The sequence below is a fragment of the Pinus tabuliformis genome, chromosome 2_2 (assembly GCF_031772625.1).
Source record: "Pinus tabuliformis cultivar Carrire ecotype Pingquan chromosome 2_2, CPIR1, whole genome shotgun sequence".
Lineage (NCBI taxonomy): Eukaryota > Viridiplantae > Streptophyta > Pinopsida > Pinales > Pinaceae > Pinus > Pinus tabuliformis.
The window spans coordinates 421,040,363-421,065,728 of record NC_142300.1 but is presented as its reverse complement, the minus strand read 5'-3'; the positions used below and the strand labels follow the sequence as shown (position 1 = coordinate 421,065,728).

Sequence of the window (25,366 nt, the reverse complement as noted above, 5' to 3'; positions counted from 1 at the left end):
TACACATCTCCCTAATACTAGGTTATAGAATGCACCTCTTGATACAATCAGTAATGCTTTTAATTAAAATTAACCAACATGTATGTTTGTTTTTCTTTTTATCTATAGCATACATTTTTTAAATTTAGTGAATATTTTATTTTATTTTAAAATGTATCCATGTCAGTGGGTTGAACATAGATTAAATTGCACATCTCTTCATATTGTTCTATGGATCAATGCGATCAATAATTCTTTTAATTAGAATTATTTTTTTTATTATTATAGTGGACATTACCTTTTTATTTACTAAAAAAAGTATTTTTATGTTAATAAGGATACGTGTCAACTCCATGTTGAACACGAAAGGATACTTGGTGTAGAACATGTGTCTTAATTTTGTATCTATTAAGCACCCATAGGATCAAATATATGGAAGTACAAATCTCTTTGAGAAAGAAAAATATAAAAGAAGGTTTGCACTTGAAAGATTGCATCCCATCAGACTCTTCACATATCTAGGGTTAATAGGGATCTGAAAGGATACTTGGGTGTAGAACATGTGTCTTAACTTTGTATCTATCAAGCACCCATAGGATAAAAAATATGGAAGTACAAATCTCTTTTAGAAAGAAAAATATAAAAGAAGGTTTGCACTATTGCATCCAATTAGACTCTTGACATATCTAGGGTTAATAGGAATTTGGATCAGTTATACACACACCATGTATCAACTTACCACTATCATATTAAATATGGAAGGAATTACACATCCCCTTCATTTTGAGCAATGAACCAATAAAATGTTATAACAAGAAATTTTGAATATATATATGGAACGAATTACATATCTCCTTCATTTTGAGTAACACATTAATAAAATACTATAATAATTTTTACTTTTTTCAATCAATTTATATAATATATAAAGTTGACATTAAACTTTAAAATATATTTTGAATATCACTATCAAACAAATAATAAAAATTGAACAATTACACATCCTTTATGTTAAAAAGTAATTTCAATTTGATAATTTTGATTATTAATTAATTATATATATATATATATATATATATATATTTTTTTATTAAATAGACTTAAACTATTTTATAGTAAATATAAAAATAGATTTCCAATAAATTATTTTTTTTTTATTAAAAATATATATATAAATAAAGCAAATATAAAAACAAATCAAACCACATATCCTTTCCCTAAATATAAAAACGTAAAAGTTTTTTCAAATCTTTTATAAATAAAATATGTAATATATATACGTCAATTTCTTTTTCTGAACTTTTAAACAATGGTATTTTGATTTTTTTTTAACAACAACAAAAGAAGAAAGTGAATCTGGAATCATAGAAACTTTCTTTTAAAATAAATTTTGACTAGCCATTACTTTGAAATTCATGAATCAAAGATTTACTTCCCTCACTTAGAGCAAGTTGACTTTGTAACCCATTTATTCCCTGTTGTGAGGTTTTTGAACAGTAATAGAATATTGATCAGAGGTGCGCCATTTCGAATATGATCGTGGACAATGCTAGCAAAGGCCAAGATATCTATTAATACAGTGGTCAGTTACGAATTTTGTAAAACACTGAACTTGCTGGAAGGCAACTTATATTGGGACATAAATTTAGCTCTAAAGAATCTTGGCATAGTAGAGACAACCCTGCATGAATTATTATTGACAACAACTTTGCGCCCATTAATGACCAGAGTTATGCTTTGGCGCAAGAATACAGGTTTCAGGGCCGATTCACAAAACGGTAATGGTTTCTGATTTCTCCGTCGCTGCCAGTAAGAGGATTGTTCTCTGAGAGGATAGTGAAAGCTTTTGAGAATTGAGCGAAGAAATAGTTGTTATCTTGGGCCATTTTAGTGACATAGGGCCTAGTTCTGGAATCCGAGAGCAGTGTTGCCGTGCTCCTCGTAGAGATTGTAGACCTGCTCCTTCACTATGTCCTCTGCTCTCGGACACGACGTTGCGTAGTAATTTTCCTGCAGTCCCACACTCCGTTGTGCGCAGCAGAAGAAGAGGAGGAGCAGACTGAGTGAGCCGAGAGGGATCCCTAATGTCGCCATAGAGGGAGGCTGTGAATTGATTTAGTTTGCCAAATCTATATTGATATCTAATGTACTTATCCTGTACGGACTATTTATAACGATACGAGTTGCGTAATATTTCCGGCTATTTAAAAAAAAGATACAACCTTTATAGCCACCTTAGAAGAAGAGGTAGAAGAATTTAATTACCAGCGTGGATCTCTTTCTTTTAGTAAGGAACTCACAAAATTGTTTATCTAGAGAGCTTCAAAAGGGAAACTCCTTGCCACCTCTTAACATAGATCTTCATCCAAAGCTGGCCAAAAATCATATAAAGATTGGTCTGTATGTGCACAATAGGCCACAGTATTTGCAGTTAGTTGTAGATAGCCTTTTCAAAGTAGAGGGCATCGATGAGACTTCACCGATTGTAAGCCATGACGGGTATTTTGAAGGAATGAATAAGATAGTAGATGGAATAAGGTTTTGCCAGGTAAAACAAATTTTTGCCCCCTTTTTCCCTCACTTGTTTGTTGATTCATTTCCAGGCGTGTCACCTGGAGATTGCCAGGGTAAGTATGATACCTTGATTAAAAAGTGCAAGGGAAATGTTGATCAGTATGGAAACCATAGGTCTCCCAAAATAGTGTCTCTGAAGCACCATTGGTGGTGGATGATGAATTGGATTTGGGCTGGAATGGAAGAAACCAAACGACACAATGGACATATACTTTTCATAGAAGAGGACCATTTTATTTTCCCAATGCTTACAGAAATATTCAAATTTTATCTGCATTGAAGTAACATAAATGTGTTGAGTGCTATGCTGCAAATTTGGCTCCTTCTGATGTGAATTATAAGGCGGGACAGTCAGAGAATTTGATTGCCGAGAAGATGGGCAATATTGGGTATGCTTTCAATAGAACAGTTTGGAGAAAAATCCATTCTAAGGCAAGAGAGTTTTGTGCTTTTGATGATTACAACTGGGATATCACCATGTGGGCAGTAGTGTATCCTTCATTTGGCACTCCAGTTTACACTTTGAGTGGGCCTGATGAAAGAGATCATGGTCTGTGTCTTGATTTTGCCTCAATGTACCATATTGCAGCTCTCTCATAACTCAACCAAGTAAATTGTCTAATCGTTAAGTATTACTTGACTAGAGCACTAGCAACTGAATGTCTGAGATTGTCTCTTCCAGAGTTACTGAAATTATGGTCCTGCTTATTAAAGCATATTCCTCCACTGGTTCTTACGTTATCATAAAATTTAAGGAATAGTTATTGCTTGTATTGGTGGAAAACAAATATCTTATCTCTATGCCTTTCACTTTCATATGGGAAAGTGTAGTAACCATCATCTGTAATTCCTTTTTTTAGTGAAACAAACGCATATTGTGTTTCATCGATTCACAGAAGAAAACACATCATACAATCTCGCATTGAATCTACATTTTTATCTTTGACCAGCATCTTATGTTTCTAAAATGGGGATTATGTTAGTTTAGTGAATCAATAACCTGAAGAGATGGATCTTCTTGATCTGGCCCCATGGAATGTCAACATATGTAACCTCATCGCAGAGGGAGACATTTCGAGGGTTTTATGGCAAACTTTCTCTGTTTGTGATGCTTCAAAATGGGGAATGAAAGGTCTCAAAGGCTTTCTTATGGTTTGGTTTTAGTGATGTTAATAACAAAGAAGAAAACTAGATAGAACCAGAATTTGAGATTGACTCAGCCCCCAGAGACTAAATATATTAAACATCAATTGTTTGAATGAATGCTCGGACCAGGGTTTGAGAGATCCTAATTCTGGCCGGTATCAGATATACAATAAACATTTAGAAATTCCTATACCGTATAACTCTGTTGCAAAAACTGCATTGATAAAATTTGCTTCACACATAGTTATATTCCTGGGTTCATTCACAAAATTTATGTAGATTTTCAGAATTCAATGCATAAGAGAAATGGGTAGATTCAGAAGAGTATTTACAACTGTAACACTTAAAAATCTCTCTGTACCCAACTTTTGCCAATTAGAAGCGAGTCTTTCCATAGGAGAATTAAAAGTAATAACTTAACATGATTTAATATGTAGGATAGATGGTTATTTATAGGTGGCATCCTTCTTCTATCCCCCTCCCCGCTCCCAAAACTCAGTGGAGTATAGATACGATATGGCACTCAACATTCTAATGACATGCCACATGTTGGCTAGTACATATGACCAACAGCAGACCTTTGGGTGTTTGAGATCGGCATTCCTTAAATAACACGTTCCTATCTCTCCTTTTGTCTTGGTAGAACTTGATTTTATCTTTTGTCCTTCACTATTGTTCAGACATTAACTAGAATGTATTATAATTGAGCAGGGCCGGATTATGCTGCATAAAGTTTATTAATTTGCAATTCCATCAGGAAAAAAAAAAAATCATATATTTTTCAAAAATTGCCAAAGCCGAAAAAAAAAAAAAACATAAAAGAAAAGTTTTAAAGAACTGATTTTTTTTAAATGTTTGGCAATTTTCTTACCCACTATGAGTTATTCATGAGTCCTATATTTTCAACGTTGAAATATAACAAAAATAAAACATGTGTTAGCACCTAAATATTCTAATTAAACCACAAGTGACGTCCTTAATAATTATCTTGCATATGCACGTTTATTTGTAGAAGGATTTGAGTATTTGACTGCAAAGATCTTTGGGCGTTGATCCAATTCACATAATTCATACTCTCATTCATGTATATATGTATATATGTACAGTATGCTGAGGAACTTAAAAAAAAAACTCTTTGATATTTCGATGGAAGAGGAATAGCTTGATCTCACCAAAGTGTGTCTTTTTAGTTTATGTTTGAACTCATTAATGTTCCCATGCTTGCCCACTCGCTATCCTTGATTTGAATGAAACATTCATTCTCATCACGAGTAGCTATATATGGTAGGAACGATGATATACAAGCCAGATATCGTGTCTAAATGGACCTTAGTTTCAATATTTTTATATACTTGTGGATTGTTCCAGCCTTTGTTTCGATGTTTATATTTTGTTGCCTATGTTTATTTTTCCAGAATATGAATTGGGGTAGCCACAATTTCACCTTGTATATTTTAATGTGCATGCGTTGCACTTAAATCTGAGGTCATGTTTCATTTCTGTCCCTATGTCTTGTTCGCTATGCTTAATGCCTCCAACTGTGATTTTAGTTGTGTGTGCTCGACTGTAGTAAATCAATCCCCATATTTCACTGGGTGTGTTCAATGCTTCAAGCTGTGAATTAGGCTGGATTCACGAAAATAGGGGGAACCTTTCAGGTTGTCGATAGATCACACTTCCATCTCAATATAGGGCTGACATTCAGTTCCGTGCCAATGAAAAGTGGTTTCTGCTTATCAAAGTCGCTACCATCTAGTTTCCTTCAGTCTCTTTTTTCATGGAATTACCAATGCTTTAGGGCTGATATTTTCAGGACTTTTATGAGCCACTTTACAGGAAATTTCCGATCATGTTGATCATCCTATCATTAACTGGGAGAACCATTGTGCTTTGCAACATTTTTGCTCCTTACCACGAGTGCATTCTAGATATTCTAGTGTCTAATGTTGATATTTGTTTAATATTTTGTTACTCGGTGTTAGATATGTTGACACTTGACAAGATAAAGGATATCTTGTGTGTCTTAGTCAAACAGGCATTCTTCCCTTTAGTAGCACAATTTTGTCTGTATTTGTGTTTGTTGGTGTTAAAACTATGTTATTCCTTTTACTATAGTTATTTTTCATCAGATTGATGGAGATTGGGAGGTTGGAAAAAAAAATGTCTTCCCTGGTGACTACCATACCCTTTATGGAGCTGAATGTAATATAAATAAGGCAAAAATGCTATAACGAATAAAAGAAAAAATCCACTTGGCTATTCCTGAAACTAAAAATGCCATCAATATGTGGGTCGCATCTTGACTATTCATTAGAGGTCGTATTTGTTCAATGTCTTATTTTATCGTCTCAAGGAAAGTTTTCAGAAACTTTCACTTGTAGACTCTTTGATATTCATTTTAGAAATACACAAGACATACGAATATGCTCTCCTGTGGCTGTTGTCTTGCTTGACAAAATGCTTTTGATTAGGGCTATAAAGATATTGCAAGCACTTTGGTTGTGAAGCCGTTTCCTTTGATTATATATATGCTTATGGTAAGTTTCCAATGGAGTTGGAAATAAGCAAGCATATTTCAGTATTTGAGGGTTGTTAAGCTTTACATAAAGTATTATTCCTTTACAGACGTTGATAATGATAATGGACTAGAGAACCATGGATTATAATCTTGTTTGATAAAGCATAGGAATATATAAAATGAATAGACACGGCCCTAGCTCTTGCTGGCTTGCCGACTTCAACTAGACATTTTGACTTCATAGAAATATTCATGTTCTGCTACAATTTTAGGATTCAATTGGCATCATTAATCTAACTCGCTATAGCATTCGCCACTAATCGATTAGTCTGCTATAGTTGATAGTGCTCTCAACATGCTTCTAATGCCTATTGGGAAAAAGACACATTATACTAGAGCTTTGGTTAAAAACACAATTTGCTATTGTCTTGGCTAGAAATAATTTTAATGCAGATTTTGGTAATGCTCCCTTCTACTACAAATTTGGCTCTTCCTTATGTACGATTATAATGTCACAAAGATTGACATGTTCAACAAACATTTCTGCAGTTTTTTTTTATTTGTCTCTAGCCTAAAAAGTTTTGAGAATTTCTCCTAGAAATTTAGAGGCTTTGTTATAGATTGGAATGCCTGCCATGATGACTCTGTTCTTGCAAAAATAACAGACAAATTCCATAGCACCCTCCATATACTTAATGATTCTCATCCTTTTAATGCATTAGCAAGAAGAGCCCTTAACTCTTGTAATGATCACCAAGGATGCTATTAGCAATTCCCTTCATACACCACAAAAGTTCTCCTTCTTGGCTTGCCTTTTACTAAGCTTCCCTCTCCTCTATTGATTATTCTCCCATCAAGTACTAAACAACAAAAAAATGGCAGCAAGAAAACCAACATAGCAACGAGCCTCCTTTTGTTCGAACCCCTCTTTGGTAATAACAAAACACTCTCCCAGGAATCTCGTTGCCCCTACTATTTACTGCCACAACAAAAAAATCACAACTATTAGAATCTAGCAAAGATAAGTTGGTAGCTACTACACTATCTTATGCCATTAACATAGAAATCTGATCAGCAAATACCATGTCCAACTAATTTAGAAAAATAAATTGACAAGTACCATACTCAAGAGGCATTGCTTCTTCAGTTACACAGGTAAGAGAATCAATTTCCTCCAAGCCCCTTTTCGTTTCGAATGTATTTTCTTTTACTTCACATGTAGGCCATCATGGTATGAAAGTTTTCCAACATAAAGAAACATCTCATCCTCTATCCTAAGATGTTTTCTGAGCTCCAAGCATCAACTCTGTTGTTAGTGTTAGTCCATAACAGTAATGCTTAGAGTAAGAGATTTCCCCTGGATTGAGTGTGATTTGGATGTGATCCTTAGCAGTGGTGCTTTGATTCCCTGCATAGATAAATGGAAAATATAACACAACTTTGTTTGGAAACTTTTAAAGCCCATAATATCATGATGACATCCTAGAGAAAGGTTTTCTCCATTGTGATTATACAAATTCACCAAGATCATCAACACAATGATACTAAAACTACCTTGCACATATATAAAAATTCATTTTAACATGAAGACAAATCCATAGCCAAAATTTTTCTCCCTTCCAAGCCTTAAGACTAGGTATACTTATTGCGATATTATCACCATTATTTTGATAACATTACCTAAACCCAAAGTGTCAATAATATTGCTTGTATTTATCACAATAATTTGAGGTTGTGCCAAAGCCAAAGCAATCTAGTTAGGTAAACATACATGACTGGTAAATTGAACCTTTGCATGACTTTTCTAGTCTCATTGCATATTCTATGAAGCATGGGAATTCGGATTAGGATGTGTTGAAATATCATATATGTCACGTTAATGATTATTCTATGGGTGGTGGAATTTTCTAGTGAAAACATAGATTTAATACCATGGACTTGTGTGAGGCTTATTGTGATAGTTGTTTTAAATGATCTTTAAAAAAAAAATGAGAAGATCAATTCGTAGAGAATTTTGGATTTTAGAATGAAAGCTTATTTAGTCAATAAAAGAGAAGTGAAAATATCAGAATACATTTTTACCCTTATTCTAGTGTTGAATAAAAATGTCGTGAAAAATAATTTGTCTCTAGTTTTGGATAAAAGGACCCTCAACTTTCTTCGCAACTTTTGTGGTCACTAGCCACTTGTGAAAGGAGTAGGCATCTTTAGAGATGCAGTGCCATTTAGAAGGGAAATACTAATAGCAATAGGGCAAAGGCAATTATTCCATTCGTTCAATTATTTATCATTTGTCTCGTCATATTGTGAGCTGCATTATATATCTTGAAATTGTTTTAATACTAGTAAACAATGATTAAATATATAATAAGTTTGAACCTTTAACATTTAGGGGACATTTCTCTCAATTTACAAAAAAATAAAAAATGAAAATCATGCTGGAAACAGTTCTTAAGTTTTGAGTCTTTTATTTTCAAGATTACTAATTGATTTGGAAGATGAAAAACCATCAAATTGGAAGAGTGGGACTTTTATATTCACTAAGATTTTAAAGAAGCTATATTCATGAAACTTATACTAACACCTTCTAGTGGAATTGATAGTGCACTAATCCGTTGCTTGCCATTATTTTGGTTTTGGTACCACCTTATAGCATATCCAGGTTCAAATGCTACTTTCCATGACAGAAAATTGAATCTATTTCAACTCTAATTGTTATTGAGGAGTTCCACAAGGATGTCACATGAGCCTTTATGATGCCCATTTTGACTTAGATAGCTACCTATGTTAAGGTTTTATTTTGCAGTTCCATGTTATTTATTTATGAACATTATGTAATATTGATGCATTTGGTTGAACATGTGAAACTACTTAGGTTTGATTTTGATGATGGAAATATTTGATGTATGACTTACTTGGTGATGATTTATCTAGTACATGACTTGTCAAAGATATTGTTGTTTCATGTATGGCTTAAGTGGGTATGATTTATCTAATGAATGATGTAGTGAAATTATGATTGTTTCCAATATGAACTACAAAATTGACACGTGTATACTAGACTTAATAATGTGATGATTATATGTCTCGCTGTTATATAAATGCATGAATGAGAGCTAACCCGTAGGGGGAAAGAACTATATGATAGCTGAGTGCTACTCTTCCATTGAGGGAAGTTCGAGACATCTCATGGGGAAGGTATAATGCACATTGTTCTATTACATTTGGTATTTACTTTATATGCACTCTTATGACATGATTAAAATGCAAATGACAGGTGGCAAGACAGCCTGACTGGATTATTCAATGACAAGTCCAACCAGCTTTGTAGTGTGGTTTGTGTTAGGGCATTGACCCTAATTGTGAAGGAGGGGTGGAGGCATTTGCCACCGTGTATCCTTCGAAACCTAGAATTGTGGGGGGCGGGGGGCAGTGGTCGACACGCTCCCTTAGACGTGTGATGACGATTTCCAGTTGCCTACTGGGGAAGTTAGGTCGATATAGTCGATGCTTCCACCATGTCGGTTTTATCAGTGGTTAGTATGGCAATTGCCACTGATAAAGCAACAGAGGATGGATAGGGGGGGAATGGAAGTAGGTCTGGATGGATAGGGGGATATAGATCAGTTGGAGACTCTTAATGGGAAGTAATGTCATTGTATAGCTTATCAAATTTTACTGCTATAACTCTCTTTGGTTTGCTATGCTTTCGAACTCCTTGTATCTTTTCATTCTAACTTCGGGATGAAGTTTTTTTGGAGGGGTGTATGTAATTCCCCACTTAAATCTTATCATGCAAATTTATTAATGTTTACATTACCTAAAAATATTGAGAAATATTGGTGAATACCTCCATTTTGGAAACTATAAATTTATTTACTAATATAAAATTCATTATTTCTATTTTATTCAAATTCCCAACTTGCCTTCTCAAATTTAATCTTAGGTAGGATATGGTCTCCCATTATTTCAAATTATATATATATATATATATATATATATATATATATATATATATATATATATATATATATATATATATCACACTCCCAAATGTACTCTCACATTTACTTGGGAGAAGACATGGTCCTCTCCATTTAATTACATCTCATTCCCAAATGTACTCTCACATTTACTTGGGAGAAGACATAGTCCTCTCCATATATATATATATATATATATATATATATATATATATATATATATATATATATCTCACATTCCCAAATGTACTTTCAAATTTACTTGGGAGAAGACATGGTCCTCTCCCATTAATTTTCCAATTTTATATTCATATCACATTTCCAAATGTACTCCTAGATTTATTTGGGAGAAGAGAAGTCAACTGTAAGGATGGATGAGAAGTTAATGACATTAATGAGAGGTGGTTGAGATGGAGAAGAGAGGGAGGATATAAAAGGGAAGGAGGAAGGGAGAAAAGAGAGGTGGGGTCTTGCTTGATTTTAGGGATTGGCTGTGATTTGGGTTGGCTGTGATTTTAGGATTTGTTGTGATTTTGGAGACCTTAGGAACCTATGGAGTTTTCTTGGGCATTAAGAGGAGGGAAATATTGTTTACCTTGGTCTGGATCATTCATCTTGGACACACACACTACATCTAGTTGGACTTCAGCTCGGAGGGCTAAGACACCTGTGGAGGTTTCCTGGGCTAGGAATTATTTCCTAGTTGGCTGGGAGGTAAATCCAGTTGGGTTAGTCAAGAGTTTTCAGTAGGAGCAGCAGCTCAAAGGCATCTCCACCAGCCACCAGTACAGGTATCCTCTATAGATTACTCATGTAAATTTATTAAAATAAAATGTTCACCATAAGTTATAAGGATTAAAATGTAAATGGTAAAATTTTCATTGTTTAAAAGTCTTGTAAGAATGTAAATTATTGTATCTTATTGCATTTAAATTCTAGAGAAATAGATCTGTTAGAAGACCCTAGGATAGGGCTCTTACAGTTCGGGTTGAGCTACGTTGGTGTGAGCTGTTTTGCAATGTGAGATGTGTCCAACAATGGTGGAAAGTATGGCCGAATGAAATCTACATTGAACACTGGGTGCAAACCAAGGAACGATGGAATGATGAGCTCAAAGTCTGGGTTAAGCTTTGTTGGTGTGAGCTATTCTGCAATGTCATATGTGCCCAACAATGGTGGAAAGTATGGCTGAAGGTGATCTACATTAAACACTGGGTGTAGACCAAGGAACGGTGGGATTCTGAGCTCAAAGGCATTGTCACCGATGTCCTTGGTGATGGTATATGGCCCATATCAGACTGGGTGAAGCTTGCTATGGGGTCTAGCAAGGCATTCCTTCCACAAATGTAGCCAAACTTTATCGCCCACCTAGAACTTTTGTGGCACTTGATGCTAATCATGGTGCTACTTGTACTTAGCATTGGCTCTATCCAATATGTCATGGACCTACTGGTGGATGTGTTGAATGTGCTCAATGAATTTGTTAGCCCTTTCAACTTCGAATTGAACGTGAGCCAAATCTACCTAAGTGGATCAAAATGGTATGGCCACATCAATGAGTCATAATGGTTGAAATCCCAATTTTACCTAAAAGGGGCGATGGCCTGTTGAGCTATGGAGAGCTCTATTGTAGCTATGTTGGACATAGGGGAGACTTTCATCCCACATGTATTGATGCTTCGATTTGTACATGCACAGAATGTGTATGATCATCTTGTTGACAACCTCTATTTTTCCATAAGTTTGGGGATGGAAAGTCGTGGACTTAGTAAGTTTTGTATCTAGCATCGACCAGAGACTTAACCAAAATGAACTCAGGAATCTTTTGTCCCAATCTGATACAATGGATTGTGGGATCCCAAAATGTGCCCGTACTCACTCAAAGAAGAGCTTAATAGTGGTCCCTATTGTGATACTCTTCTTGTAGGCCACCATGATGGCCATCTTAGAGAATATGGCAACGACCACAAAAATGCAATCGTTGTCATGCTTAGTAGAAGGAAGTCTTGACATGTAATCCATGGAGATAGATTCCCAAGGCCAGCTAGGAGTAGGTAGAGGAGTATACAGGCCTTGCTTCTTGATGGTTGGTCTGGCAATGGCGCAAGCAGTGCAAGATCTAATGTACTTCCCAACACCCTAACGAAGTTTCGGCCAATAAAAATACTTTTGCAATATCGCCACTATTTTAACTACTTTGAAATGTCCAGCGACCCGACTATAGTGCGCCTCTCAAATCATTTTTGCACGCTCACTTGAAAGAACACATATGTGTCCCAGGTGGCATAACAGTGCATCTTGAAGGTGAAAATTTGGAACTTGCTTCCCTTCCAGGAGTGTCTGGTATATGCTACCAAATTTTGGATCGCTCTTGTAAATATGCGGCCACCCCGATGTCTCGTGCCCACAGGAGTCGATCACCGTGATCAGTGCCATGACCAGTGGTTGGTTGAGGCAATCAACAATGTTATTGGTGCTTCCCTTTTTATACTTAATGTTCAAATGTAATGATTGCAAATAGGTAGACCATTTCTTATGGAAATTGTTCTACAACTTCCCCTATGTCTATATGAAATGTAGAGGTCGGTGGCATGTGTGGATGACCGTTTCCTTCCTTAGAATGTAATGCTTCCATTAACTATAGGCTTGCACAATGAAATACATTTCTTTGTCAGAAGTGGGGTACTTTAGGACTATGTATAAAAGTGTCTCACTATGGTAAGCCATTATATGCCCATGCTAAGTAAGAATTGCACCAATATCTTTGTTCGATGAACAATGTCAAAATATTTTATAAAGTCAACAAAACAACATAAGAGATTAGTTTTATTATTATGGCATTCCTCTGTAATTATCCTAAGAGTAACAAGATGGTCCACAATTGAGTGATGTCTGTGAAAAATTGGAGACCCAAATTTCTTCTACAACAACTGATTAAGTATATTCTATTTGTTAAATTACTGAACAAATTATTCACTGTGTCCTACAGAAAATACTGAAACTAATACATTGTAGTCTTCACCAATTAAATTAAATGTGGATGTAAGAAACTGAGAAATAAATAAATACACAAGACATGACACCGTTATTTTTGGACAAGTGTCCATGAAAAAACCCAATGTGGGAAAAATAGTGTAGCCACTAAGAGTTTTAATTGTTATGTAGTAGTGAATATGAGTACAATTTGATGGATTCCCAACTGGCTATCTGATACAAAGTGAACTAGTAGAAAGGTTAGTGAGAGAAATCTCACACGGTTCTCGGAGATTCGATTCCAATTGGGGGCTTGTTGACTGGCCCCGGCCTCTAAGCAGCTTTTGCATTAACCCTACACAAAACTGTGTCACTCTGGCTAGGCTCCATGTCAATCCCTCTGTTGACCTCTTCTTGACTGCAAATTCGATCTCCAGGCCTTCTGGTCTCACACCCCAACTTCCTGCACTAAATATCGTCTCTCCTAGTTGGAATTCAAACTTCCTTTTGAAGCTATACACTACCTCTATGTGGCATTGCGCTACCTCACTGAACTACTCTGCCTTCTCTACCTTGCACTCTCCGGATCTGGAAAGCTTCCTCTGGTCTATTATACATGCCCCTCACCGCAAGAAATCACCTTGATCAATTCTCTAGCAACTTCTGCAGTGCCCTCTCTGAGAAATTTGATCTCTTGATCTCTCTCCAATGTGTTTTCCAAATGCCCATCGAAGTCCTTCTTATAATCCTCTAGTTGAGTAATTAGCAACCCAGATTAAATTCTAATCAATGGCTCAGATAATTTTGACTCAATCTTCATATTCTTCTAGAATTTTCACCCTCAACTTGATTAATACCCTTTAATTATTTTAATTTTCTAAGTTTATACTTAGGCACCCATTAAAAATAATTAATTATCTTAATAAAACTGTCTCCGAGTGAAATTTCCCAAAACTAATTTTAAGTATAATGGAACACATGTTTCTTAGGCTCCCTGCAAATTTTGAGGCATAGAGCACATCTTATGCTACCATAAATCAACACTCGCTCTTAGTGAGGAATGTGCTCTAGTAATGCAACATGCTGAAGCATCACCCTTCTCTATAACATCTCCCTCTATGTTGTTGATGTCTAACATCACTACCCACCAACTACTGCACAAATGTTGCATCTCTATGGCTACTGAACCTGCCACTGCCAACATTGGATATGTCTTGAAACCCTCATAAGTTCTGCCTCTGTGTTGCTGCTAGCACTTCCACTACCAACAATCCAACATTCTCCAATTGTTGTTGCTACTGCATTGGCAACAAAAAAGCATCCAAAATTATTGAACATGTGTTCAACATGATGCATCTGTTGGTGGAGTTTTGACTCCTACTATTCTTTGCACTTCTACTGAAGCCACTACATTGATTCTTACTCTACTTTTTGCCAACTGCACTGCTGCCAATACTAACTCAGTGTTGCTCTAATTTTGGTTATCCTAGCCACTGCAACTATCACTCTAACACTCCTTTACATCAACTGACACAGTCCATCCTGCTACTTCTAATATGGGCTCACGTAGCAACGTATTGATCCAAGAGGTGGACTCCTCAAGGATCTTGCCCATCTACGGTTCTTTAAAACTACAGTACTAGATCACCCCACCTCTCCCCTAGAGGTATCTCGACAATCATGGAAAAATCCTCTTCCTCAATCTTTGCAGTTGCAACCTGCGGATCATGTTTTGCATCATTTTCCTTCTTCTTGAGAGGACACTGTGTAGCATAGTGATAAAATTCACCACACCGGAAACATTAGATCTTTGAGACATCCTTCTTCTTTCTTCGCTATTCCTGACGCCCCTTAGATACAAGCGTTGCATTCTCTTCCTCCTCCTTGGGCTTCATCTCACTGTTGTTGCTACCATCAAGTTTGCACTTGACTAATTCTCTCCTCATTTCCTTCTGCTAAAGAGTGGCCCACATCCCTTTCAAATTTGGCAATCTCTCCCTGCCCAAGATATCTAGACAAATACATGGCATTCTTCTGAGATTGAATTCAGGTCCAACCTAACCATCTCTCTAGCCTGAGGTGTTAACCCCAAAACTGCCAACAAGTCATAGATTTCCTGAAGCTTCGTTAGGAGTATATCAATGTGTTCCCTTTTGGCAGTGTCCTTGCCGGAAATGTGACATACTATGTGATATCTAACTCCGTCGAGGATGAATCGCTTTGCCTTTTCAATTTCACCCTTGTACTACTTAAGCAGATCGGGATCCGTGGGTACAGCTACCACACTGTTGACATAGGTTTTGAGATCGTGTTCACCCAGAAGGAATGAGATCCTTGCCTTCCATATCACATAGTTGAATGCATCATCCAACCAATCATGATCTCTTAACCTGCTATATGCCATCTCTGCCAAGAAATGTTGAACTACCTCCTCTCTCCTCTATGCATCCCTAGGCTAGCCTACGCAATCCCTGTTGGAGTTATTAGATATTCTCCTCTTTGTTGCTACTTAGTAATAGAGAAATCAAATTCCCTAGCTACGAATTCTCTAAGGAAGAAATTCCCTCTAGTGTCTCCTTCCTTCTTCTGACATTTTTCTTCCCCAGCAACTATTGCAGAAAAATTCCTCTCACTAGAAAATTGCTTTACGATACTCCCTTTGTTACTAGAACACTTCAATCTCGAAATATTTCTCTCTATCGACTCACTTAGAGAGAGACTTTCCTCAAAAAAATTTCCCTCCTCGCCTAGACTGTGCAATTGTTCTGTGGATTCGATTTGTTGCCTACGCAACACTTCAACTTCCCTCCTTCTCTTCAACGATGAGCTCTTCTAGCTCTGCTCTCTTGCTTCACCCATGCTCTGATACCATGTGAAAAATTGGAAACCCAAATTTCTACTGCAACAACTAATTAAGTATCTTCTGTTTGTTAAATTATTGAACAAATTATGCCATGCATCCTATAGAAAATAATGAAACTAATACATTGCAATATTCACTAACTAAATTAAATGTGGAAGCAAGAAACTGAGAAAGAAATAAATACACAACACATGACACCGTTATTGTTGGAAAAATGTCTGCGGAAAGACCCAATGCAGGAAAGTTGGTGCAGCAGCGAAGGGTTTTAATTATTATGCAGTAGTAAATCTCAGTACAATTCATTCGATGTCCAACTAGCTATCTGATACAGAGAGAAACTAGAGGAAATGTTAATGAGAGAAATCCCACATTGTTCTGGGAGATTCGATTCTGATGAGGGCCTTCTTGACTAGACACATGCTACCTCTATGCAGCTTCTGCATCAACCCTACACAGAACTATGTCACTCTGACTGGGCTCTGCATCAATCCCTTTGTTGACCTCCTACTAACTAGAAATTTGATCTCGAGGCCTTCACGTCTCGTACCCCAGCTTCTTGCACTAAATCTCATCTCTCCTAGCTGGAATTCAAACTCCCTCTGAAGCTCTGCGCTGCATTTGCATGGCACTACACTACCTCACTGAATTTCTCTCTGCCCTCTCTACCTTGCACTCCTTGGATTTGGAAAGCTTCCCCTTGTCTACTATCCCTACCCCTCACTGCAGTAAATCACCTTGACCAATTCTCTAGCAACTTCTGCACTACCCTCTCTGAGAAATTCAATCTCTTGATCTCTCTCCGATGTGTTTTCCAAATGCCCATCGAAGTCCTTATAATCCTCCATTTGAGTAATCAACAGCCTAGATTAAATTCTAATAAATGACTTAGATCATTTGGACTCGATCTCCATCTTCTTCTAGAAGTTTCACCCTCAGCTTGATTAATACTCCTTAATTATTTTAATTTCCTAAGTTTAGACTTAGGCACCCATTAAAAATAATTAATTATTTTAATAAAATTGTCTCTATGTGGAATTTCCCAAACCGATTTCTGGGTATAGTGGAATACATGTGTCTTAGCCTCCCTGCAAGTTTTCAGGCTTAGAGCACATCCGATGCTACCTGAAATCAACAATATATGGTAAACCTTGCTTGGTCTTCAACTCTTTTGTCATGGATTTCAAACTAAAGGCTAATCTTCTTTTCCAAAATAAGCTTCTACAACTTTGATAAAATGTGACTACTCATAATGGTCTTGTAATTAGAGAGAATGATTTTATCCTCGCTCTTAAAGAGAGGCGCAATAAATCTTTGTGTCCAAGGGTTAGGGAAACCTTCCTTCATTGCCAAATTAAAGAGATTGTATATGTGGGGGATGAAGAGAGGTTCTCCATCTTTAAAATTTCAACTTAATATACATAGTTGACATTGAAATAATTTATTTATTTTCCACATCTAAATAATTTTTCAATGTCACATGTCAATTCCATGTTTATTGAAATATTTTATTTATTGCCCACATCTAAATAATTTTTCAATGTCACCTATCAATTCCATGTAAAAATCTTAAGGAATTCCCCATCCTAATTGAAATTGAAATTTGTTACTTTCAGTTACTTTTTCCTTTTATATATGTCAAATTGATATAAAATTATTTTATTTAAAGCCAGCATTGAAATATCTTATTTATATTCAATATTAAAATCTTTTTCTCTATTTTCTCTCTATATAATTATGTATATAATTGATATTGAAATATATTAGTTAACATAGATATTTAAATATTTTATTTAAGACCTACATTAAAATATTCTTAAGAAGTAAAATATATTAAAATATTGTATTTATGACCCATATATATATATATATATATATATACACCTCTTCTTCAGTATTGGGCTATAATATAAATGCATAATCTAACTAATAAATTAAATGACACCGAGCACATTTTTTGGTCAATGTTGCTAAAAATCTAAGCCATATTTCCAAGGATTATAAGCTAGTTTTTTAATTTACTAAGTTTAGCTGTTTAATCTACTAAGTTTAAGTGTTGGGTGTTGAATCCATTTATGCATTCAAACATGTATTTTAAACAAGAAGAAATCACAAGCTTACTATAGATTGTATTGGTAGATTCTAGTGAAGAAAATCATTTCTTATGAGTTGGACTCTTCCTAATACAAATATTGCTTTCATTTAAAATTAACCATTATGTACATTTATTTATTTATTTTTACTATAACTAACATTGTTTTTTATTTAGTAAGATATTTTAATTCTATTTTAAAATTGACACTTGTTAACTCCATGTTGAGCATGGAAGGAAGTACACATCTCCCTAATACTAGGTTGTAGAACTCACCCCTTAATAGGTTTTTTAATTTAGTGAATATTTTATTTTTATTTTAAAATGTATACATGTCAATGAGTTGAGCATGTATTAAATTGCACATCCCCTTCATATTGTTCTATATAATATTCTTGCCAGCGATCAATAATGATTTTAATTAAAATTAATTTATGTTTTTTATTATAGTCGACATAATTTTTTATTTACTAAAAAAAATATTTTTATTTTAATAAGGATACATATCAACTCCAAGTTGAACATACAAGGATTAAACATCTCCCTCATACTTGTGTATAGAGCATGTGTCTTAACTATGTATCTATTAAACACCCATAGGATCAAACGTCTAGAAGTACAAATCTCTTTTAGAAAGAAAAATATAAAAGAAGGTTTGCACTTGAATGATTGCATCCTATTAGAGGCTTGACATATCTAGGGTTAAGAGGGATCTAGATTGGTTATACACACATACCATGTATCAATTTACCACATATCATATTAAACATGGAAAGAATTACACATCTCCTTCATTTTGAGCAAAGCATCAATAAAATGTTATAACGAGAAATTATGAATATATATATATATATATGGAAAAAAATACCCATTTTTTTTATTTTATTTATAATTACACATCAATAAAATATTATAATAATTTTTTTTTCAATTATTTTATATAATGTATCCCGGTTGACATTAAACATTGAAATATTTTTTTGAATATCACAGATCAAATGCATAATAAAAATTGAATTATTACACATCCCTTTATATTATTAAAAAGTTATTATTAAAATGTAGTTGAAATTTGATAACTTTAATTACTTTATAAGTTGACTTTGTAACCCATTTATTCCCTAGTGTGAGGTTTATGAACAGTAATAGAATATTGATGAGAGGTGCCCCATTTCGGATATGGGCAATGCTAGCAAAGGCCAAGATATATATTAATACAGTGGTCAGTTACGAATTTTGTAAAATACAGAACTTGCTGGAAGGCAACTTATATTAGGACATAAATTTAGCTCTAAAGAATCTTGGCATAGTAGAGACAAGCCTGCATGAATTATTATTGATGACAACTTTGCGCCCATTAATGACCAGAGTTATGCTTTGGCCCAAGAATACAGGTTTCAGGGCCGATTCACAAAACGGCAATGGTTTCTGATTTCTCCGTCGCCGCCAGTAAGAGGATTGTTCTCTGAGAGGATAGTGAAAGCTCTTGAGAATTGAGCAAAGAAATAGTTGTTATCTTGGGCCATTTGAGTGACATAGGGCGTAGTTCTGGAATCCGAGAGCAGGCCCTGGTCGACGAGCAGCAGTCCCCTGTGCTTAATCAAGTTCTTGAAATAATTGTTGTCCAATTTCATCGGAGTCACGCGATCGTTTCGTGCATAGAGGACTTCGTTGGGGTCCGGATTGGGGGTCGGGCATCGGCCTTTCAGGTATACAGCGTAGTCGGGATCAAAATTCGGGTCCACCTCGGGGTAAAGCCGCTCAACCAGATTTACACAGTGGGTTCTGCCCACACTATGCGCTCCTGCACCCACAATTCATCACAATTACTAGTTCACAATTTTGAGCTTATCTTGATTGTTGATTCAGAATTTTGAGCTTATATTGATTGTTGATTCCTGCAATATTTGTTCAGAGTGATATGGGCTATGTTAATTACCGAATATCCTATATCCCTCTTATTGCTGAATATTTAGTGAATCAGTAATTTAGATAAATATAATTTATGAAAACTATAAATTTTTAATTATTTTAATTACCGAATATCCTATATCCCTCTTATTGCTCAATATTTAGTGAATCAGCAATTTAGATAAATATAATTTATGAAGACTGTAAACTTTTAATTATTTATAGATAATCAATAATTTATTTTTCTACCAAATTTTTTATCATTAAATTCCAAAATATTTTCAAAATTAACTATCTAAAACATCTTTAAATAAATTGCAGATTCCCCTGATATTCAAAAATAAGACCGACATGGATTTGCTCAATTTTTTTAACCAAACCCAATTCCCGAATATTCAAAAAACCTGCAATCTACTTAAACTCAAGAAACCATCTATCTAAAAGTACCCTACTATTTTTTTCCCCTTCTTTATTTAGGTAATACAGAATGGATAAATATCAAACCTAAAAGGGCCACAGCTCCTTCCGCATCGATGCCCACAGAGGCAAAGGCGGAGAGAAGAGATGAGATTCTGCCATTATGCAGCGGAATGTATTTGTCCACCACTGCTGCGCTGCTTTTTCTGCTGTCTCGTCTCCCTGTTTTCACCGCGATGCGTGGACCTCCTAGCTGCGAAACATTAATGTAATGGTCAATGCATAGGAAGAAGAAGAAGATGAGATCAACATTAATTTAATTGTCAATGCATAGGAAGAAGATGAAATCAACATTAATTTAATGGTCAATGCATAGGAAGAAGATAAAATAAAAATAGTGTAGTTTAATTCAGGGTCACCAGGTTCAGATTTGAATTGATATTATATTTCTCAATTTAGAAAAAATAATTAATATATTTCAAAAATATTTAGAACGAAAAAGCATAATTGTATTATATTGAAGTAATAATAGAAAAAGTATAAGAATGATAAAAACTTTCATTTATATATTTTAAAATTTACCAAATTTAGTTGTAATCAGAATAAAAGTACTAAATTTAGTTATAATGTGAATCAAAGTGCTTGTTGCTTTGGCTTGCCCTGTTGGGTAAGGGTAAGGATAATTGACCAAAGTGAATTTGGGAATTATAATTTAATTAATAAATGGTATTATTTTCTATTAATTTTTCTTAAAATTATAAGTTTGAGTAGTTTAATTTGTAAAATTATAAATATCTGATGTTGAATTCATTTATGTATTTAAAAGTGCATTTTAAACAATAAATCAAAATCTCAACCTCACTTAAAAATCATATTGCTAAATTCCAAAAAACAAAAAAAAACACCATTTACTTTATTATTTGATTCTGCTGAATAAAAATAATAGCCTAGTCTAATTTATACACTAAATGATATTTTTTCACTAGATTTTAAAAAATCTAAACTGAAATTGTTTAATCTATATAATTAAAATATTCTAAAAATTTTTAGAATATTGAATCCATTTATGTATTCAAAAATGTGTTATTGAAATTGTATTACTAAAACTATTTAATCAATAAATTAGACTCCCCAATCAAAATAAAACATTAGCTAACCACACACCATTGCAGCTGCCTCCTTTGCGGCGAGAACAATAATGTCAGCACACGACACCACTCCAGGACATTCCACCTGGATGGCCTCCTTAATGGTGTCCACATACTTGAAGTTTCGCATTCCGAAGTTCCGGTCCGATTGTTTCTCCGTCTGCACGTCTCCACTACTGTCTAATAGAATGGAGGCATCGCACGACTGTGCAGAGAATTCCCGTATAGTTAAAATCCGCTTAAAAATACGAACTCCCAAGGTTAGCAATAGGAATTCTGAGAAAAAATAAATTAAATTGGGTACCTGAACTATGCAGTCATGGAAGATAAGTCTGATCCATGAAACGGCAGTGTTGCCGTGCTCCTGGTAGAGATTGTAGACCTGCTCCTTCACTATTTCCTCTGCTCTCGGGCACGACGTTGCGTAGTAATTTTCCTGCAGTCCCACACTCCTTTGTGCGCAGCAGAAGAAGAAAAGGAGGAGCAGGCTGAGTGAGCCGAGAGGTATCCCTAATTTCGCCATAGAGGGAGGCTGCGAATTGATTTAGTTTGCCAAATCTATATTGATATCTAATGTACTTATCCTGTACGGACCATTTATAACGATACGAGTTGCGTAATATTTCCGGTTACTTATATTTTATATCGCGTACAGATCAGATGCTGCGCCACCGATATTGACTGGTTCGGAACATGCGTGCCGCCCCCTCTAACTCAGCCCTATTAATCATGGTCTGTAATACATACTTTTAAGTTTCCTTCAGATCTACTAAGTAAATCACTTGGTTTGTGTTAACAAAGGTTTTTGAAATTTAGTAAATTAGTTAGTTCCCTTTGAGAAATAACCTTTCTTTGCGGGCATTTGTCTTCAGCAGCCTCTTCTACTTCCTTCCCTCTGCTACCCATCAGCTGGCCCATAATAACTTTACACGTATTAAACAGTCTGGCCATGCCCACCTTATCCAGTTGAGGCTACTTTGTGCATATCGTCCAGCTAATATGTTGTTATACCATATCCATTTCCATGTTGACTTGGATTCATTAGCCCAATGGGACACTAAAATCGATCCAGATTATATTATTTTTATACCGATTTGCTAACCCATATAGGAGAATAATTAGGGCTCTTCTTTACCCACCTTGGGAAGGGTTATTCCCTACTCTTCTTTACAATTAAACGTTGCTAATAACATTTTTTGAGTATGCAAAATCCACTCACTTGGTAAGAGTGAAGTTGTCATCCACTCTTAAAAAGTAATTGATACAATTAAATGGGTAAGATGGAACGTTGTATTTAGTTTGTGAAAAATTATTAAAGTTTTAAGTGGAAAGCTTTTTTCCCAATTGAAGAAATCATGTTTGGAGTAGTTTTCAAGGTATCTATAGAAGTAGAAAGTTGTTAATATTTAAATAAATAAGATCTAAAGATGTATTTAGTTAGTAAAAGATTGTTAAAATTTTAACTGGGAAATTATTAGTGTAAGTAAATGCTTTTATTAGTTTAAAAGTTTTTAGATCGCAATGGTTACGAGTGAAGTATTGTAATTTTAATTGGAATATTTTAAAATTGATGAAGTGTAAAGGCATTGGTTTGTGTAGAGTTTAGTTTTCATTAGGTTTTGTGTTTAAATTTTATTTCAAGAGGTTCATAGTGATAGTGAATTTTACGAGTGAAGTATTGTAATTTTAATTGGAATATTTTAAAATTGATGAAGTGTAAAGGCATTGGTTTATGTAGAGTTTAGTTTTCATTAGGTTTTGTGTTTAAATTTTATTTCAAGAGGTTCATAGTGATAGTGAATTTTAACATGGCAGGACCTGTTAAAATATGCGAAAAAGACAAAACATCACATATGCATTGAGGAAGCCGACAAAACATTACATATGCATTGAAGAATCCTGAGTCATTGCTAAGATTAATCATTTCCATCACTGTAAGTTTTAGCGACATCACATATGCATTAAGGAAGCCGACAAAACATTACATATGCATTGAAGAATACTGAGTCATTGCTAAGATTGATCATTTCCATCAGTGTAAATTTTAGGGAAGGTATAGAGATTGAAAGAGACCAAGCAATCTGAATAGAGATGATGGATGGAAAATTAGCGGTTGTTGGATCCATGCTACATATGCATTGAAGAAGCTTGAGTCATTGCTAAGATTGATCATTTCCATCACTGTAGGGAAGCTATAGCGATTGAAAGAGGTCAAGTAATCTGAATAGAGATGAGATGGAAAATAGCGCTTGTTGGATCATGCCATTTCTTCTTAAGTTTATATATATATATATATATATATATATATATATATATATATTTCTAATTTCTTAATTTTTATTATTTATTTGTATTTTTATCTTGATTACTAATAAACAATTAATTCATTTTTCATCATTAATTTAATATATATATAGATAGATGGATAGATAGATAGATAGATAGATATAAAGTTGACCATTTGTTATTTTTATTTATTTTTAAGCTTTTAGAATTAATTGTTTGACCTAAATAGTATTATTATTATATTAATTATATTAATTGTTTTATTGTTTAGGTTTGACCTAAATATTATTTTTATTTTTAGATATTCATTTCATTAAAATTTTCTCTCAATTAATTATTTTCCTTAATTTAATATTAACAATTATTTATTTATATTAAAATATTATTTATTTAGTCAAATCTAACTGTTTTCTTTATATGAAAATATTATTTATTTAGTGAAATATAAAAGGCTATTTTTTTTTTCTCTTCATCTATTTAACTTTATGCCAAGATCTTGCTTTTCATGTTGTCCTAACTATGAACCACACTGGATGGTTCGTCCACAAAATGGATAAGAGAAGTGTAAATTCGATTATAATGTTCTAAAGGGTGTCCAAACTTAATCAACTTTTACACAATCCAACATGTAGATTAGTCATGGCTTAGGCTCAACTTAGTATTGAATAAAAAAACATCTTTTATCATAAATATTTATGTTTGTCAAAAAGTATAACAACTTTAAAGTGTGATTTATTTCAATATTGAAATATTAAAACTAAACAATAGTTTTGATCAATTAACTAATACAATCCAACATGTAGACTAGTCATGGCTTAAGCTCAACTTAGTATTGAAAAAAAAAACAGCATTTATCATAAATATTTATGTTTTCCAAAAAGTAAAACAATTTTAAAGTGTGATTTATTTCAATGTTAAAGTATTAAGCTAAACAATAACTTTTATCAATTAACTAATCATATTAAAAATTTGAATATCAGTAAGTAATTGATTTATTGTTGGGGGGTGACACGAGGTGCGATAGATAGGGTTTTCTGAGCAATTACAAGTAGGTTCTAGTTCAGATAGTTTTTAGAGGGGGAGGGAGTGGGGCTCCCTCCAATAGAAATGTGGTAGTTGTTAAAGGTAAAGGTTCCAAGGCAGGATTTAAAATTTTGGCAAAAGGGTCAACATGCACAAGTCCAGGAGCAACAAGGGTAGGTCATCAAGGCGAAAATAGTCAGAGAAGAGATGAGGATAGAGGTACAACAGGCGATGAATCAGATCAGTAGCAAAAGTCAAAAGGGGCTAATGGGAATGGCCTATACATGCCCAAAACAATAGTAATTCCAACAACATTAATCATGGATCCCCAGACCCAAGCCTTCAAGGAATGAATGTGAACCTATGCGATTGTTTGCAAGTTCATGGGTTCATGGCCCATAGAGAAAGCATTAAGTGACTAGATAAAGCATCACTGGAAGTCGTGTGGTGAGATTG

General features: G+C 34.5%; 1 protein-coding gene and 1 pseudogene across 1 annotated transcript; one reads left to right on the top strand and one right to left on the bottom strand.

The window, feature by feature from the left end:
- Positions 1–1,760: 1,760 nt before the first annotated feature.
- LOC149193058 (alpha-1,6-mannosyl-glycoprotein 2-beta-N-acetylglucosaminyltransferase pseudogene) lies at positions 1,761–3,153 on the top strand (annotated as a pseudogene).
- A 16,159-nt stretch (positions 3,154–19,312) lies between these two features.
- LOC149193057 (peroxidase 21-like) lies at positions 19,313–22,175 on the bottom strand. Its single transcript, XM_089404780.1, has 4 exons — positions 21,906–22,175; positions 21,618–21,806; positions 20,541–20,706; positions 19,313–19,929 (listed from the first exon to the last, which is right to left on the bottom strand). The coding sequence occupies exons 1-4, from the start codon at positions 22,122–22,124 to the stop codon at positions 19,523–19,525; spliced, it is 981 nt and encodes a 326-aa protein (XP_089260906.1). The 5' UTR covers positions 22,125–22,175; the 3' UTR covers positions 19,313–19,522.
- Positions 22,176–25,366: the final 3,191 nt, after the last annotated feature.

Coding starts and splice junctions, on each gene's coding strand:
- LOC149193057 (XM_089404780.1), bottom strand. CDS start 22,124: ATGGCGAAATTAGGGATACCTCTCGGCTCACTCAGCCTGCTCCTCCTT. Junction 20,707..21,617: donor CAAAGGAGGCAGCTGCAATG/GTGTGTGGTTAG, acceptor AATGTTTCGCAG/CTAGGAGGTCCACGCATCGC. Junction 19,930..20,540: donor AGGAGCTGTGGCCCTTTTAG/GTTTGATATTTA, acceptor TTGTGGGTGCAG/GAGCGCATAGTGTGGGCAGA.